The sequence below is a fragment of the Oreochromis niloticus genome, linkage group LG7, assembly GCF_001858045.2.
Source record: "Oreochromis niloticus isolate F11D_XX linkage group LG7, O_niloticus_UMD_NMBU, whole genome shotgun sequence".
In the NCBI taxonomy this organism is placed as follows: Eukaryota; Metazoa; Chordata; class Actinopteri; order Cichliformes; family Cichlidae; genus Oreochromis; species Oreochromis niloticus.
In genome coordinates, this window is record NC_031972.2 from 6,630,574 (window position 1) to 6,646,926 (window position 16,353).

A 16,353-nucleotide genomic window follows, 5' to 3' on the forward strand; every position below is an offset into this window, starting at 1 on the left:
ATTCTCTGTATGGTCGTAGGTTAGCTGCTCCCCATAAATAGCGCTGGGTCCCTTCCTCACATCCGCAAAAAGGTGCTCGGATGCTCTCTTGTTCAAGCGCTGTGGCTCCGAGGGGGCGAAAAAATTGTGATTTGCGGCTCATTAAAACACGCGGAAATTCTCCCGCGATTTCACCATCAGCCCCGCAAACAGCATCATTTCACGTAAACGTGCGTCCGACTCCTAGGGCATCCTCGCGGCTCACGGAAAGATGTGCATTTTGTTAGAAGTTGCTAGCCTGCTATCGACTAGCTACTGAGCCTCTGCCCGCGCGCACGGGAACATGAATAAAGCAAGAGTTAATTGGCATGCTCGCTCGCACACACACAAGCATAGAGCCCAGTGTGTAAAGGCTTTAATGTAAGATTTAGCAAAAACTGTTCTCCCTGTTCCGCATCTATGCTTTAAAGAATAGAAAAAATGTGATATTTTATAAATGGCTCTTTTAAACTTGGTATATTTTGTTCCGAATAGCTCACAGTGCATTAATACACATAACACACACAGCTGATACACTACATACCTACACATTTTCTTTAATCCACGAACCATCGAAAGGGGGAACTGATTTACAGCAGGCGTTATGTTACACCGGAACCTAATTTATGGTTACAACAGGTTGTTTATATCGGAAGTGAAGCGCAGAAGGCGCTGGAAGGCAGGCACCTTCCTTATGTGCATGGTTTAAAAGTTATATGTGCTGCCGTGAGTTGATCTTTTATTTCAAATAATGTGGCGGAATATCAGGTAGTTTAAAATGTTGGTTGGCTACAGCAGCAGCTCGGAGGACGACGGTGAGGCTGGCGGTGAAGCTGAAGGAGACAAAAATCAGAGTGAAACTACCTGCCGAAAGTGCCAAGAGGAAGATGATGGTTTGCCAACGAGGAAGAAACCCAAAACTGAGGAAGAGGGCCCCAAATCAAGGTGTGTCTCGTGGCTGTGTAACCCTCTCTCGGGTGTTAGCGTTGGTGATATAGCTAAGCTACGGAAGACCAAACCTGCCCAAACTATAAATAAATACGTAACACAATAAATCAGTATAGGCATGTTCTTTCATACCTCTCCTATCCACCTGCCTCTTTGTTTGCCTCCAAGACATCAAAACCTGGTTTTCCTGCAACTTTCTCAAATTGAATAGTCATAAAAACTGAGGTTCTCGTCACTGGCACGAAACTGACCTAACTACATAAACTGTGAAGGTCAATAATATCTATAGAAATCATAAACGGTGAACAAAAACCAAAACGATTTTATAATTGAAGACTATGAACTTTTTAAAATAATTACGTAACTGTTATTTTCCCACTTTTTAATTGTGAGGATTTGATGCTTTCCTTTGTCAAGCATGATTTTAAGGTGCCTCTCTTTGGATTTTTCACGCAGACAAAAGATCAAAAAACATAACTTTGCATCATTATAAGGCACAATTTTCAGATAAAATAACTTAAAATGGAGCAAGTAATTGTTCAATCAAGCAATAACAAAAGTGACCGTTTTTCCCAGGACACCCAGAATTCTTTACGTCACAGCTGAGGAAAATATAAATTATATTAAAGCGTGTTGGGTAAAAAGAATTACTCCATCCTGGCTGTGCTTTCTGCAGACTGCCTCTCCCTGGCTGTGTGTTGGCCATGTTTCCAGACGAGGTGGACTCACAGACTGAAGACAGCTCTCTTCATGGTGGACGCATCCGCTCCTTCAAGCATGAAAGAGGAAACTGGGCTAGCTACATTTATTTCCCATGTAAGGCAGTCACTGTGTACAGCAGATGACCGATCAACGAAGATGACGTCCTGATTTCTCACCTCGTGTCTGCTTTGCTCTCTGTCTCCTCAGATCATCCTGAGGAAGAGTTTGGGGAGCTGTTGGATGGGATTCTCTCGGCAGCAGGTGCCCGGGGTGTGGTTTTGACTGCGCAGGATGAGTTCCACCTCAGCCTGTCCCAGACAGTGGTGCTCAGACACCACTGGATCCAGCCGTTCACACAGAGCCTCAAGTCAAGCCTTACAGGCTGCAAAAGGTTGTTTTTTGTTTGTTTGTTTTATTTCTTTTAATGACATGGATTAATTATTTACTTCAGTGATGTCAAAAAGAGGGCTTCTTTTTTAATGTGTAGAGTCCAGCTCTGCTTTTTCTCAAAGCCTCCAGTTTAGTTTTTGTCAAACTCTTAACTTTAAACCTTAACAAAAACCCAGATGAATGACTTATTAAATACATTGAAAATATAATTTATAGAGTCAAAAACATTTTGTGTACCAGGCTGTAAACATCTAGATTTGATCTCTGAAGTTGGGCATTTTAACATGGGACTCAGTGGGTGTTGGTTTGCTTTTGTAGCCACCCTCAAGTGGCCATTGGAGGAACTGCAGCTTCTGGTACCTCTGTGTTGGCTTCATCCCCCAGAAGCTTCTGTGTGAATTTGATCACAGATGGTAAAACAAACAAACAAACAAACATGGATGCACTTCTGTGTAGGAAAAGTGAAGGCAGAGTGCCTAAAAAGCTGCATTCAATCTTTAGGCCACTAGATGGCGATAACTGTGGGGAAAAAAAGACTCAGGTCCTATAGAAGTGTATGGGAAAACATACTTCTGTAAACACTTCCCTGCTGAGTTTATGGACTCAGTCACTCATTTTGGTTCAGATTGAATAAGAAATTGTTGATTTTGTAAATCTAGGTCAATCTAGGTTTCAAATACAGGATTATCAGCTGTATTAAATAAGCCCACTCATGGGTTAGTGACTTGTGACTGCCAAATTTTTAGTTTAATAGCAGTTTGTTATCTTGGTGCTAATACATTAAAATGCACCTTGTCGTCATGGCACAGCTATATTAAATTTAATTTTAATAAAAATCTGAAGTATTATTGCATTTTTCCTGCTTCAAATGTCAAGCTTTCAAAGTGAGAAGTTCTGCTATTGTGACAACACTAATGTAGTGGTAAGTAAGGTGGCAGTATTTTATAAGATGCAAAAGAGTTTTAACATTTAAAAAGCTAAAATCAAAAGACCAGATGGTAAAAAGAGAAAAAATAAAAGAAACAGCGTGCAGAAAAATGCAGTTATCTATAACTCTGGTGACGCACTCATTTTGGTTGTATTGCTCATCGCCAGGTTCGTGTGCTCGGCAGGGAGACTGCGCGTGTACTCTAATGCAGAGAAAACGAGGTACAGTTGAGTTTTTAATCCGAACTCAGGTCGAACTGTAAGTATTTGGACCGTTACGCAGCTTCAGCACATTGACACCAGCTCACTGTCATGTGTCCTGATAAAACATGCTGGCTGAGCTTTGTTCGAGACGAAGCCACAAAATTGCACAGAAGCGCTTCCACGTGGTTCGATGTTGATTGTGAGATCATCTAGATTTTAGGATAAACGTTTAGATGTCTGTGAACATTAGAAGTAAAGAGGTGACCATGCAACTAAAGAAGATTAGAATGTGAAAGCAAATGTTCAAAGAAGCGTTCCTTCACCTAAACTTGAAGGTGGATAGACATCGATCCTGGACAGCTGAAAGTCAAATATGTGACTTAGCGGCACTTTTGCTGCAGCTCACAGCTGCATTCCTCAACAAGGAAATAAAAACCACCCCAGATCAGCCAACTAGGGGAAAACATAACATTTAGCATATCATCAAACTGGATGTGTAACGGTCCTCATACTTTACACATACTGTCATTGTTGCACAGAATGTTCAGATCTGCTGCCAAAAAGTATGCTGCTCCAGTTTCTGTGTGTGTGTGTTTTGCCTGCAGGACATTCCTGGGGATGGAAGTGTCAACTGGGCATGCTCAGTTGTTGGATCTGATCCGAACTGTTGACAGGACGATGACAGAGTTTCGCCTGGAGACTTTCTATAAGGTCAGTTAAACACACACACATACAAATCTGCAGCTTTACCAGCTATCGTGTGATGATTTTGAATGTAGTAGAACTAGTAATGCCACATTAAATGCAGCATCCTGATTACTGAGCGCAATGTTCCTCATTTGCACCGGCCTTTTCATTCTGATCGAAGGGCAGGCGTGGTGTTAAACACAGATACCGAGCAGAAATTTTAATATGACACATCAGAGAACAAACAGCCAATTTAAAAAAATAATAATAATAATTTTATAATCTCATCTTTAGAAAAAAAGCACTGAAAGAGCCTATAATGTTCTTTAATGTGTTTCATAGGATCCATCCTTCCACGTGAGTCTGGCCTGGTGTGTGGGAGACCAGACAGTGCAGATGGAGGAGTGCATGCAGGAGCTGCAGGTACTCGGACAACTTGTGATTTTTCCTAAATCCCACCACTGACATCTGTTTATGTTATCTTTATAGGATTTCTTTGTCCCTCCTAATTTGTTAGATCTTTTGTAGTAGTCTTTAGTTGATTTTAAGGGCCCAGACTGCTTGTCATAGCAAGGCGAGTCCAGGTGTGATTAATAAACTCAGTATATCTCAGATAAGAACCAGTCTGACTGAAATGTGTTTGAATTATTCTTAAAAATATGATAATAGTGGGTCACACATCAGTGCTGATATACCGCATTCATTTCCTGTCTGTGAGAAATGGCACTTTATACCCAGACAGGGAAATGAAAACCTGTAGTGGCCAAGCAGTAATTACACAAAATCAGTTTCTCTTCATTTTTGTTACTTTATTGTCAGCTCGTTGCCTTTCACTGTAAAGGATCTACTAAACAAGGATTGGTCAGCAGTCTGGCTTTTCACAAGTTATCAGTGAAGCTCGGATAAAAGGAGCATTCACAGTTACTTATTGATAAGATAAAACTGGATATACTGTAGTGTAATCCTGTATTTCACATATGCTTCATTTAAACAGGGAATATTTTAGTTATGTATTGTAATTGTTTGAGCTGCCGTAATGCCACAGAGTTTTGGAAAATTAATCCAAACGTGTCCAAAGATCTGTGTGTCCTTGGTCATGCGTGAAATAAGGTGTTCTGGTATGTGCTTTAGTATCAACATACGAATGAAAAGGTGTTACACTTTAGTCAGCTGCTTCAGGCTCGATGAGAGGGGAGCTCAGAGAGACTCAGGTTGAAGAAAACCCGACAGCGAGCAGGTTAGGTTAACAGATTCCCGAGTTAACTGACTGAATTTAAGTTAAAGTTAACCCTCTTTCTGGAGCAGAAGACCCAGAGTTTCCTTCATTTTGGAGTTATCAAACTCTGTTTTAACAAAATTAGAGCACAGGTTCTTTAGCCCAGCTGCAGTAGATGTAACTGAATTTGTTTTATTTTTTTAATATGTTGTAGAGTCTAGTAGACGACCATGAAGACGGACCATTTGTGTTGAGGCTGGACTGCTCGGAGCTTCGCTGCAGGACGGGAAACAAGACTTTCCGCTTTCCTCTGGAATCCTAAAACATCAAGTGACTAATGGAGTAAAGCTGATATTGTCTTTGCACAGCTATGAGGAAGACTCGTTACCTCAGCTCTGACTCCAGTGTTCACTGAAATGCTAACATTTTAAAGTCCTTTAAAAACTCCTGGAACACCCCAACAAACACAATCACGGCTAACTGCAAAAGTATTGAAATGTTTTATGTATTTAAATAAAGCTGTTACTTCTTTCGTACTTTTCCATTACGTATGGGACAGCGGTGAGAGCTCTGAAGAATTATGGCATATGCATTACTGCGTCGCTGCAGGGAAGTTGTGGATTTAGTCAGCATAGAAACCTCAAGTGTCACAGCTGTAAGTTTTAAATTTTAGCTCCATGTTTTTGTACATTTTTGATTGGCTCCCCCTGGCAAACAGAAATAATGGGGCTTCCTGTGGTTAGAGCAAAGGTTGTGTGGGCGCCTGACTTGATCATATAAATCACATAGTCCTAATCTTCCTATACAACATCCATACATGGAGAAAATAAAACAGAGCTTTAGAGTAAGGTATACAAGAGGGATTCACTGCAAATATTTGAAAGAATTTAATGAATAGAAGGCAGCACGTGAATAAGTAGATCATCTTGGTCTGGTCCGGTGAGGGGCAGCATGGCACAATACAGTCACGTCAGAACAGATTATTTGATTTTTAACTTTTCACATCCACAAAAGAAAAACCCATCTCATGGTCTTGAGTCATCCCCTGGTGGCTGTAATTAAGCTTCAGAGCATGAAATCCAGTGTCAAGAACTAATTTATTGAATCATTCTGTCCTGATGTATACAAAAGTCGTAGGATTTATTAAAATCAAATCTTTGTCCTGAACAAACCATCTTAGATTTTCAAAAAGCATCAGCTCTTTAAATGATGGCATTCAGTGTGATCAGTACCAGACACAGTCAGAAGGGGGCCCTCTTCCCCAGACTGGCCAGCCCAGGTTGGGCTCACCCTCTGAGAGAAACCCAAAACAGACCTTTTGATACGTCTGCACAGAGTAAAGTTTAAACCCACAAATGTAAACAATCAGTTGTAAAGTCAGTGTCATGTGTGGGAGACCTCTAGTGTTTGTCTGAGGAAACGAAGGTTAAACAAAAAAAAAAAAAAAAAAGTTTTAAGCCAAATCATGGCTTTTGCAAACCTAACCTGAAGCCTTCTTCCTGTTAAACAGGGCTTTCTTCCTCTCCACTGTCATCCAATGCTTGCTTATCAAGGATTGTCTGATTATTGGACTTCTATTTTACTGACTTTCCAGTGTGAAGTGCCTTGAGGTACAAACTCCTCTGATTCATATGAATTTAAAGTTTAAACCAGAAAAGCTTCCAGTATTAGGCAGAAGTGCCACCTTTAAATGATGAAACAGTCCCATACTAGCAGGACGACAAGAGCAACATGTGTCCTACGAGCACACGGGCTGGTCTCTAGACTGCACTGATCCCTCAGTTCACTTTCTGCCTTACATGCAGCCTCACAAAGAGTTTTTTGATTGGTAAATCTGAGCCTTAGGGTAGATTTTATGTTGCTTTGGCCACTTTATGAGTTTTGTAAGCCAATAAAGTTGTCCTCATGAGACCCAATTGGAAAAGTTTCACTGATAAAACAATTTTTTAAATCACTAATCAGTTAAAAAGTTTAAAAACACCAAAGTACATTTGGTAGATTTTAACTCTGTCTTATGACCAATAGTGTGTCATCTTTCCTCAGGAACAGTTTGAAGGCTTAAATTGGAGAAAGGAGAAGTCTTTACTCCAAGAACACATCAAATTCAACCATCTTTGAAAACGAAAAGTCGGATGAGTATTGTTCTAATCCTTCAGCATGCACTTTTTGTAACATGAATACTAACAACCAGCGATATACAGCTAAGATGAAATTTTGAAAAAGGCAGGATTTATAAAAAATAAAAATAAAAAAAAATAATCAGCTGGAATGAAAAGGCTATAAATACAGTATATGCTTTAGTTAGTTACAATTGTACCACAATACAGTCAAACGGAGGTCAGAAATCTCATTCAAGATCAAAACATCGCTCATTTATTAAAGCACATGTGAATCTAGTTAAAATCTTTGCATGTAGAGTTACAACTTTAGAGTAACAGCTATAAAAATCAATTTGAAAAAAAATATCATCCTGCATTTGTCCTAAAGAACCTTAATACTTTCCTTGAGCATTGCGGCATAACCGGAGAATATTTGGCAATCATTGTTCAGACAGGTGAGACGTCAGTTCCCGTCTGGCTCCGCGCGTCAGTGTAAGGCGAACAGAGCCGTCTGCCTGCCAGCCAGCATCACGGAGAAAACACCACTTTCTTAATATAGTCCACAGTTGTCACATTGAGCAGCATGTTAACGTGCTCATTTTGTGGAAGTTCGACCAACATCACAGGCTGCTTCTGCTTTCCTATCCAGCGTTTGCACTGGAGGGCGCTGTGCAGGTTTACCGTCCCGTCCCCCTCGCCGTTCACCACTGTGGGGTCCACGTCTGGGAACTTTTCGGAGTACTGAAATGCTTCAGGGGTGGGAATGCCTACACCATACAGACAGTGGACAGGCACGCCGGGGGGTGTAAAGTCAGCCACCAGCGATTCTGTGTCCTGCTGCATCATCCAGCCGTCCTCAAAATTGATGTCAGAGTAGAGTCGATGGTAGTCCTGCACAGTGTAGTTGGCGGTAGGTGTCTGGACCAAGACCTGGAGGTGGAAACACTTGATTTGGTCACCTCTGATGATTACAACAAAGTCATCATACTCAGTCTGTTAGCAATGCCAGCTTAATGGTGCCAAAAGTCCAATAAAACCACCAACAGTATTCCTGGAGCAATTTTTAGTTTTAATTTACCCCATTTTTGATCTGATAGTCACCACTCCCTCTTGGCTCGCTGCAAAAAAAATGTACACAGAGGCTTCTGATGCATCTCTTGACAAATCCCTTTGTTTAATGTGGACTTATATTCATGTCTGCTTCATATTTACTCTTGGACTCTGCTCAAATACCTTATATACATTTATATTTACACTGGTGCAACCCATCAGCTCATGCATGACCTGAAACAAGCCCTTTACCTCATCTACCTTTTAAACCAAAGGCTTTGTAGAGGTGTCACTACTGGGCAGCCATCGTGTAATACCTCTGGGCACTTTTGATACGTCTGTGCACATTATCTAAAGTAAAGTCATGTTCAGTGGTCACCAGCACAAATAAGACAAACTAGACTTTGGGATGAGCGGTAGTGCGTGTTGAAACTGAAACTGCTTTTCTGCATCAGACTGTCTGGCTTCCCTGTACCAATACAATGGTGAAGCCGCCACAATGCTGCAGCAAACAGAAGTGTTTACTGTGTGGGTACAGACGTACAGCTCGGCATGAAGTGACAGCTTACTGTTCAACAGCTTTCTTAAATCTAAAGCTACATCACCAACTGTTACTGTAAAGCTGCTCTAACGTGTCAGGAAAACCTTTATGTTGACATAGAAGGAAAAATTAATTCCCATTTAAACAAACACACACCTTATCTTTGGGCCAGGAGCGAACAAAGGGAAACAGCCAATTGGTGGAGACAGCAGAACGTTGCTGGGAGCGAATCTTGAGCGGGCTGATCACTGGGATGTGGTCATTATCACCTAGAAAGTGGAACAGAAATAAAGGATGGAGAATTGAAAGACAGCTAAAGCTTTTGTTGAGTGGTGACTTAGAAAAAGGAAGCATGTCCTGGCAAACACCTGATATACACCGCAGTCCTCAGTCTCTTGGTCGGGATGCTCTTGCAGAAGATATTTTATTTCAAATATTTGTTGTCAGTTTCAGGTTTAGTTTGGTGAACATTTCTCGAGTAGGCTAGCAGGAGAGCAAAGAGTGGAAGACTGCCGTTGCAGAGAATTTTAAATTCCTGTAAACTCCAGTGTAGATTTTAGACTTGGACTGGCATTAATAAACCAATACACTGGCCTGTAAAATTCAGTTACAACCTAATATCCTTTGTAAAACCAGACATTTCTTTGACAAATAAATGTTTGAAGTTTACACGAAGAGGGTCTTAACTGATTTATTTCTAGCTGATTATTGAATTTCCAGAAATGCAAAAAACATCTAGATTAACATGCAAAAACAAATGTTATCCATCTTTATTTTTCACACATTTTTAGTTTGAAGACCTCTAACTGCATCTGCTCTTTGAACTATTGTGGTTTAGTGACTGCATTGTGCTTGTAAATGATTAAACTATTAGAAAGAAACCAGTCAAACTACATTTTGCTGATGTAGTTTTGAGGGCCCTCAATTTGGTGCACAGCAGGGATTCTCATTCTGAATCTTTGGCCGATTACAGCAGCAAATGTCTGATAATTGTGATTAAGATGCTACAGTTCAGCATTAATTATACATATTATATAGTTTGCATAGAACTAACTATGAATGAGGAAGTTGGTTCAATTAGTAGGACAGTTGTTACAGTAACATATCTAAATATATAGTCAAATATATCTAATATGTCTGAATATTCCCATCTGTAAATGTTTAATCTTTAGTGGCCAACTGTGAGCTGGTTGAACAACCTCTCTATATTAGACATTACCAACGTACAGCATTTTAACTGGAGACGACTGATTTTACATTGTGAACCTCAGTTTTAATTTTATGCACAAATAAGCCAATTATGAGACTTTTTTTTTTTTTTTTTTTTAAAGCATTTCTGATCCAGAAATGTTCTGTTCACAGTATTCTGGTGCCGAGGCACAGAGTTTGCGATTGTGCTGGGTAATCACCAACATGTACATCAGTACTGTTTTTGCAATGCCGGTTCGTCTCTTACCAGAGATGACCACACGCAAGGTCTTCACTACGCCGGCCCATGGCGCTCCGAGAGAGACGAAAGCCTTGATGTACCGATCCTTCCAAGCCTGTGGCTGCTGGTTGAGGAAATACAGAGTGTACAGGTTGCCCATGCTGTGCGCTATGAGCACCACAGGCTCACCGGCCTTCTCCACCATCTCTTCAATCATATTTTGCAGCTTCAAGAAATAATCTTTATTCTCATCTGACGAAGAGACGAGAGCAGATGATGACACACACAAAATGTTCTGACACTCACTGGCTGTAAAACAAACAAAATTCTTGCTGTTTTAATTAGACGGCAAATCTTTAGTATGAGAAGAAATTTGACACACTGCAGAAATCCCAGTCAGGCCTCCCGGTTTAAACCATTTTCTCACATCCACTTCTACACAAGTCTACTTTTTCAAGAGACGAAGCCATCCTGGAAGACTTAAACCTTCCAAGGCTTTTTTTATGCGCAGGGCATGAAAGCAGAAATGCAGTGCATGACAAATGTGTCAGCTGCTTTATAGCACGAACATGTTCTTCAAAATACTGGCTACTGTGCTTTATATGTCCTTCTGTTCCAGTAAAGAGACGTATGTCAAGAGTTATGCAATCACCTCATAAGACTAGTTAATTAGAAAACTAAGGAAAGTCCCGGCCAACCAAATGTTGAGGAGTCACTCATGTGTTGCCGCAAAACAGCTGGCTGCATATAGATCTTTAATGCTTGTGTAATAAGCTAGTTGAAATATCACATGTCCAAGACACCACAGGTCATCACGCCTGAACAGTCTTGTTTCTAACAGACTGTGGACTGAAATACGAATGAGCTGGTGGTGGCTTCACTCCATTCTGGTACAGTTAGACTTAGAATATAAGAAGGCAGACTGCAGTTGCCAATTTGGAAATCGAGAGCGCCAGTCGACCTGGGGTGAATGCTTGGCCTGTTCTTATATCACAATGGTCTACAACCACAAAAGTGGTCTATGGAGGAATGACAGAAATGAGGCACCTTTTTTTAAAGACACCTGCTCAAAAATAAACAGTGGACGTGGGTCTGCATGACACGCTCACTTCAAGCACTCTGGGCATGGATGCAAAAGGAAATTTGACCCCGTTTAAGGGCAGAAAATATACAACTAATAATGTTAATCCCCATCATTATCTTCACAACTGCTGGAAACCAAAACTCAAGTGGTTTCTGGTAGAAGAATCAACTTTTGAAAGGCGAACTGGAGCAAAGCAGTTCCAGTAAATATATGAAATACACCTGTTACCCTTGTCAGTTTTGCGATTTTTAATTTTATTTATTTATATATGCACTACTTCTGGCCATGTTTCCGCCTGGTTTTGCAAGTGTGGTAGCTTACTGGGCGCTTTCCTCCAATCATAGGGTGCTCCTCTGACATCATCATCTCTGGTGTAACCCCAGTCTACCAGTGCCTGCACTATACTGAAGAAATACATTCCTGCAACACACATACGAGAAAACATTAAGCATTAAATATGGTATTAGAGTAAATTTGATCAGCAACAAAATCTGGTCCCAGTGAGAGCACATCAAAAAAATGTGGGCGTTTAACCCACCCACACTGCGTTTGCTGGGATCCAGGTACTCCAATGAGAAGGTCTTCCCGAACCCAGGGACGCGGATGTCCACACCTGGTGGGGAAGAGGTGGTGTGTGTGGTCTGGTTGTAGATCAGCCTGCACACACAAGTTTGCAATATTCAATTTATCTCAGTTCTGCATCTGCGGTCAATCAAAGACACACACGCACGCACTTTACGAGGCAACAGAAACACTTCCCGTTTTAGGTCTCCGTTATGTGTGCGGTTTGTAGATATACAACGCAGATGAAAGTAAAGATGTTTGGTGTGAAAAGCAGAAATGAGCATCTGGGAACATGCCAAGCTTTAAATGCTATAGCTACATTTGGTCATGTTCCTTATTCGAGTGAAATCCGCCATTACATTGTACTATAGAGGCTACAAGTGGAGGTACCCTGCTATAACCCCAACTGTCATTTTACTTTCCAGTTAATAATTCTGTTATGTGTCTGTAGGGCTGACTCCTTCAGCACTTTCCATCCCTTTTTGGAAATGTGGGTAAATAAGGAATGCTTTCCAACAAAACTGGAATGACAGTAAGTGAAGATCACTAACAACATTGGCAAATATAAGCACTTGTTCTCCAGGGATCTCTACAGCAGAGATGGAAAGTGGTATTGGCATGATCTGAAGTCACAGAGCCACAATAATGGGATACAATCACCCCTTGAAAACTTGGTAACCTGGTCAAGCTGCAGTACAAATGTGCTGCTTGGAGAAAATCATTCAGTCACGTGAGAACCGATTGAAGCTTACATCATCTATTCCCATTGCTTTGATTTCAAAATAAAAGCTCATGCTTTGTGAAAATAAATTTCAGCACAAATAAAGTCAGGTTAAAATTCCCATGATCGATTTAACCAACCCGGATTAGTTAATCTGAGTCCAAAGTAGGACTAGAGTAAGAATTTTTCTTACACCGTCTCTCTCCAGATGTTTTACTTTAGTACAGTCATAAGAATGATAAAGTACAAGTTTACTCAATTCCTGATATTTTTGAGCAGATTGCACTTTGTTATCCTAGAGACCTTGCTGATAAAGCCGAGGACTATCTTATCCAGGTATTGGCACCTCAGCATTTCTCCACCAAAAAACAGCACATTAAGATTTTATATTTTTTACAATCAATGAAGACAAACAGCAATAAAAGGGGCAACTTGGTTAATGGTAATTAATTCAGCGACTGACAAACAGTACTTTTCTCTTCTTCATGTGACAAATTCAGGCATCGACACCCACCTAATGTTGTCTATCCAGCAGTCTATGGCTACAGGCACCAGCAGCTCCAGGTTGAGCCACAGTGTGAAGTATGTGTTAGTCTTCTTGTAGCAGATGTAATGGACCACAGTGGGTTTGTCCAGCTTTGCCTCCAGCTGGTTTCCCAGATCTCCTGGAACTGCAACGAGCAACATTAGCAATGATTCACTTATCAGGGACATTGATCAGCACTTAGCCTCTAGACTATTAACATGCACTTATGTAACCATATAGAAGCTGTGCAAATTACTCTAAATCAGAAGACCTTGTTCAGTGGAGTGGATGAACTACAGAAATTTAATCTGGCATTAGGCATCAGTTAGTAAGCCATGGATCCAGCAGAGTAGTCAGTCTCATCATGCATGCATCACATCTGACTGTACAATCATTTTAAAAACATGCTTTAGACATTCAGCTGCAATTCAGCCTTTGGTCTGAAGCAATTGAGGAGTTTGTATTACTGTTCCCATACTCCAAAAACCTTCCCAGAACTTCCCCAGTGACACTTTAATCAAAACTATAGGTGGACATCATGGGAACTGTACTTTTATTCTAGTTCATTACTAGTCCATGAAGTAGAATACAAATATATCCTTTAAAGACTTATGTCAAAGGGACACTGAGTCTCCGCACACAGGTTCCACACGGGTGGACGTTAAGAGGGAAAACTGCAGTCTGTGTGAAGCAAGCCACAACTGACCAAGGCGGATGACCCACTGGTTAAATAAATGAGGAAAAATACAATCTAAAAACAGAGTTGCAAAAAAACAAAAAACAAAAAAAAACAACTCATGGCTTCAGCCAGATGTCAGCAGTTGTCAGCTAGGACATATGATCTGTCGGGAGAAGTCCCCAAAACGCCAATACGGTGCTTGCAGTAAGTGATTTTGTAAACCACACAGATCCTGGGACTACTTCAAATTAGCACAAAATCTGAATCAGAAACAGCAAAGCTGAGTGATCATGTGAAACTGTAATACATATGGTGAAGGAACAAAAATTCCCTTCTGACAAAAATCCGAACAAGAACTACTGGGGTGCCAGAGGCTGCAGATACAGATGTGTCTTGAAAATCCCTCGTCCTTGGGACCGTCATCAGCTCGTGACGGCATGGCCGGCCTCTGGAGGAGTCAACTCCCAGTTACCTCCGATAGTGTGGGGCTCTTGCCCCTTGGCATCAGGGCGAGGAGGGGGGAACAAATGGCCCCGGTCTTCTGGGCCTCTCTGCCTCTGGCATTGTGGTTTTTTCTCTTCCTCATAAAATGTGTTTCATGACACTCACACGATCATATCTATTTTTATTTTTCCCCCCTTCTGTCTTTCAAGTGCCATTTGTGTTTTTAAATCAAAAATGCAGCAGTTGGCACTCATCTTTCTCCTTTTCCCACTGCACTCTTTTCTTTCTAATCTACCCCTGCCTGTCTGTCAGCTGTGGCATTTTAATGCCAGACATAGTACTTGTAATGTGTACAGGTGTAATTACAACTCTTAACAAGCTATGCTTAAATTCAGAAGACAGGGAAGGTTTCAGCTGAATAAAACACAAGTCACTACACCTGTGCTTTCCCTTCTGTAAGCTGTATAAAAAAAGAAGAAATCTACAGTACAGCCAAACATGTACAAAACATGAAATGAAAAAAAAAAAAAGATTTTGAAGTAAAACCATTTCGTTTTTTATTCTTATTTATTTCAAAGTCACTCCTAAAGGTTACATGGCCCAGAAAGGTATGAGGAGAGACTCCCTCAGCGTCTGGAGGAGCTGATTGGCTGTTGAGATGAAGAGTCGCGTTCAGTCATATGACCTGATGACTGAGCTGTAAACAATTACACTTTAACACACACGCACAGACACACAGCTGGCAGGTTTAAATCTTTCCTCAAATAACGTTAATCAGTCAGTCTTGTCCACAGCAGTGCAGTTATATGTGTTTTTTTGTTTTCAGATAGATGAAGATAGCCGCTTTCTTATTTCTTAAGTAAATCGAACCAACCCTCGTTAAAGAATCCAACAATTTAAGGACGCCTCGCTTGAAAGCAAATTTTAACTCGGCATTTATTGTGGGAACGTGTTTTAGAGTTTATTTTGATAATGCACAGCTATAATAATGAAACGTCATATTATCTGATCATAAGAGTCTTGAACACCGAGATGCACACACGAGGATTTCTCTGTTTTGGCAGATGATGACAACCACAACAACAGGCCAATCATTTACAAAAGTTCAAAATGAATTGACTTATGTGTAATATGTTGTAGCCGAATTGAAGACTTGCCAAGTAGTATAATGATAAATACAGAATTATTTTTAAGTTAACATGATGGCTGATAAACATCAGGAGAACTTAAATTTGACCCCCTTTAAATGGAGTTTGGTCTCCTTTCGAAATCGCCAGCTGCCGATTAGCTAACTGACAGATGACAGCAAGTTGTGCAACTATTTGGCAACAGAAGACAAACTAAGAAATAAACTGATGAAGGAAACACTTACTGAGGACGACCGGGGGTTTGGGGGGTGAACGAGGCTTTTCGCCGAGACATTTCCCCGCCGGTTTCTCGGAGCTGGGTGCCGACAGCAGCATTAATAAAAGCCCGACACAGAAGGCAGTTACCCGGTGCCAACCCGCCATGACTCCTGATATCTCATAGCCTGAAGAGCATAATACCTCCGCGGTGTGTGGAGCCGGCTGCGGTTTGCTGCTAAAGCCCACAGCTGCGGGTAAACTACCTCTGTCGACGAGCACTCAACGGGAATGATCACGAGTTCCGGATTTTAAGAGCAAACGGTGTCCAGCAAAAAACAGTTACGCCTTTAAGAAAGTGCCCCCCCGCCATCCTCAGGAGGGGTAGGAGGAGCCACCTCTTTCAAAGTAAAAGCTTCCACTGTTCTGCAAGCTTCTTATTTCTGATATGCCTACAAGTAGAGGAAATAATAATATTAATATCAATATATTAATTGTACCGTTTGGATGATTATTTACCTTAAACTATACACTACCAAAATGTGTCCCCTCTTTCTATCCATATAATCCATCCTCTCTTTTCTACCACAATGTGTTTTATTTAGCAAATACATTAAAAAAAAACAACTTAAAAATAAAAATAAAGATCTTTTTCCTTAACAAGTCAGTCCAACTCCAACCTCTTAGATCACGTGGTTGTACCTGTCAGTTATTCAAATTAGCTGAGGTTTTGAAAAACCTATGTTTTATGCCACAATAAGTGGCACTGTTGTTGTTCTGT

General features: G+C 40.8%; 2 protein-coding genes across 2 annotated transcripts; one reads left to right on the forward strand and one right to left on the reverse strand.

Annotated features, from left to right (window-relative positions):
• Positions 1 to 646: 646 nt before the first annotated feature.
• On the forward strand, positions 647 to 6,468 carry usb1 (U6 snRNA biogenesis 1). The gene is made up of 7 exons (XM_003439587.5): positions 647 to 963; positions 1,643 to 1,782; positions 1,876 to 2,059; positions 3,154 to 3,207; positions 3,795 to 3,900; positions 4,219 to 4,299; positions 5,307 to 6,468. Exons 1-7 carry the CDS (start codon positions 797 to 799, stop codon positions 5,412 to 5,414), a joined length of 840 nt encoding a protein of 279 aa, XP_003439635.1. The 5' UTR covers positions 647 to 796; the 3' UTR covers positions 5,415 to 6,468.
• Positions 6,469 to 7,437: 969 nt separating this feature from the next.
• pla2g15 (phospholipase A2, group XV) lies at positions 7,438 to 15,944 on the reverse strand. Its single transcript, XM_003439433.5, has 7 exons — positions 15,602 to 15,944; positions 13,095 to 13,251; positions 11,834 to 11,952; positions 11,617 to 11,715; positions 10,239 to 10,463; positions 8,939 to 9,051; positions 7,438 to 8,121 (listed from the first exon to the last, which is right to left on the reverse strand). The coding sequence occupies exons 1-7, from the start codon at positions 15,738 to 15,740 to the stop codon at positions 7,720 to 7,722; spliced, it is 1,254 nt and encodes a 417-aa protein (XP_003439481.1). The 5' UTR covers positions 15,741 to 15,944; the 3' UTR covers positions 7,438 to 7,719.
• Between the last annotated feature and the right edge of the window lie 409 nt (positions 15,945 to 16,353).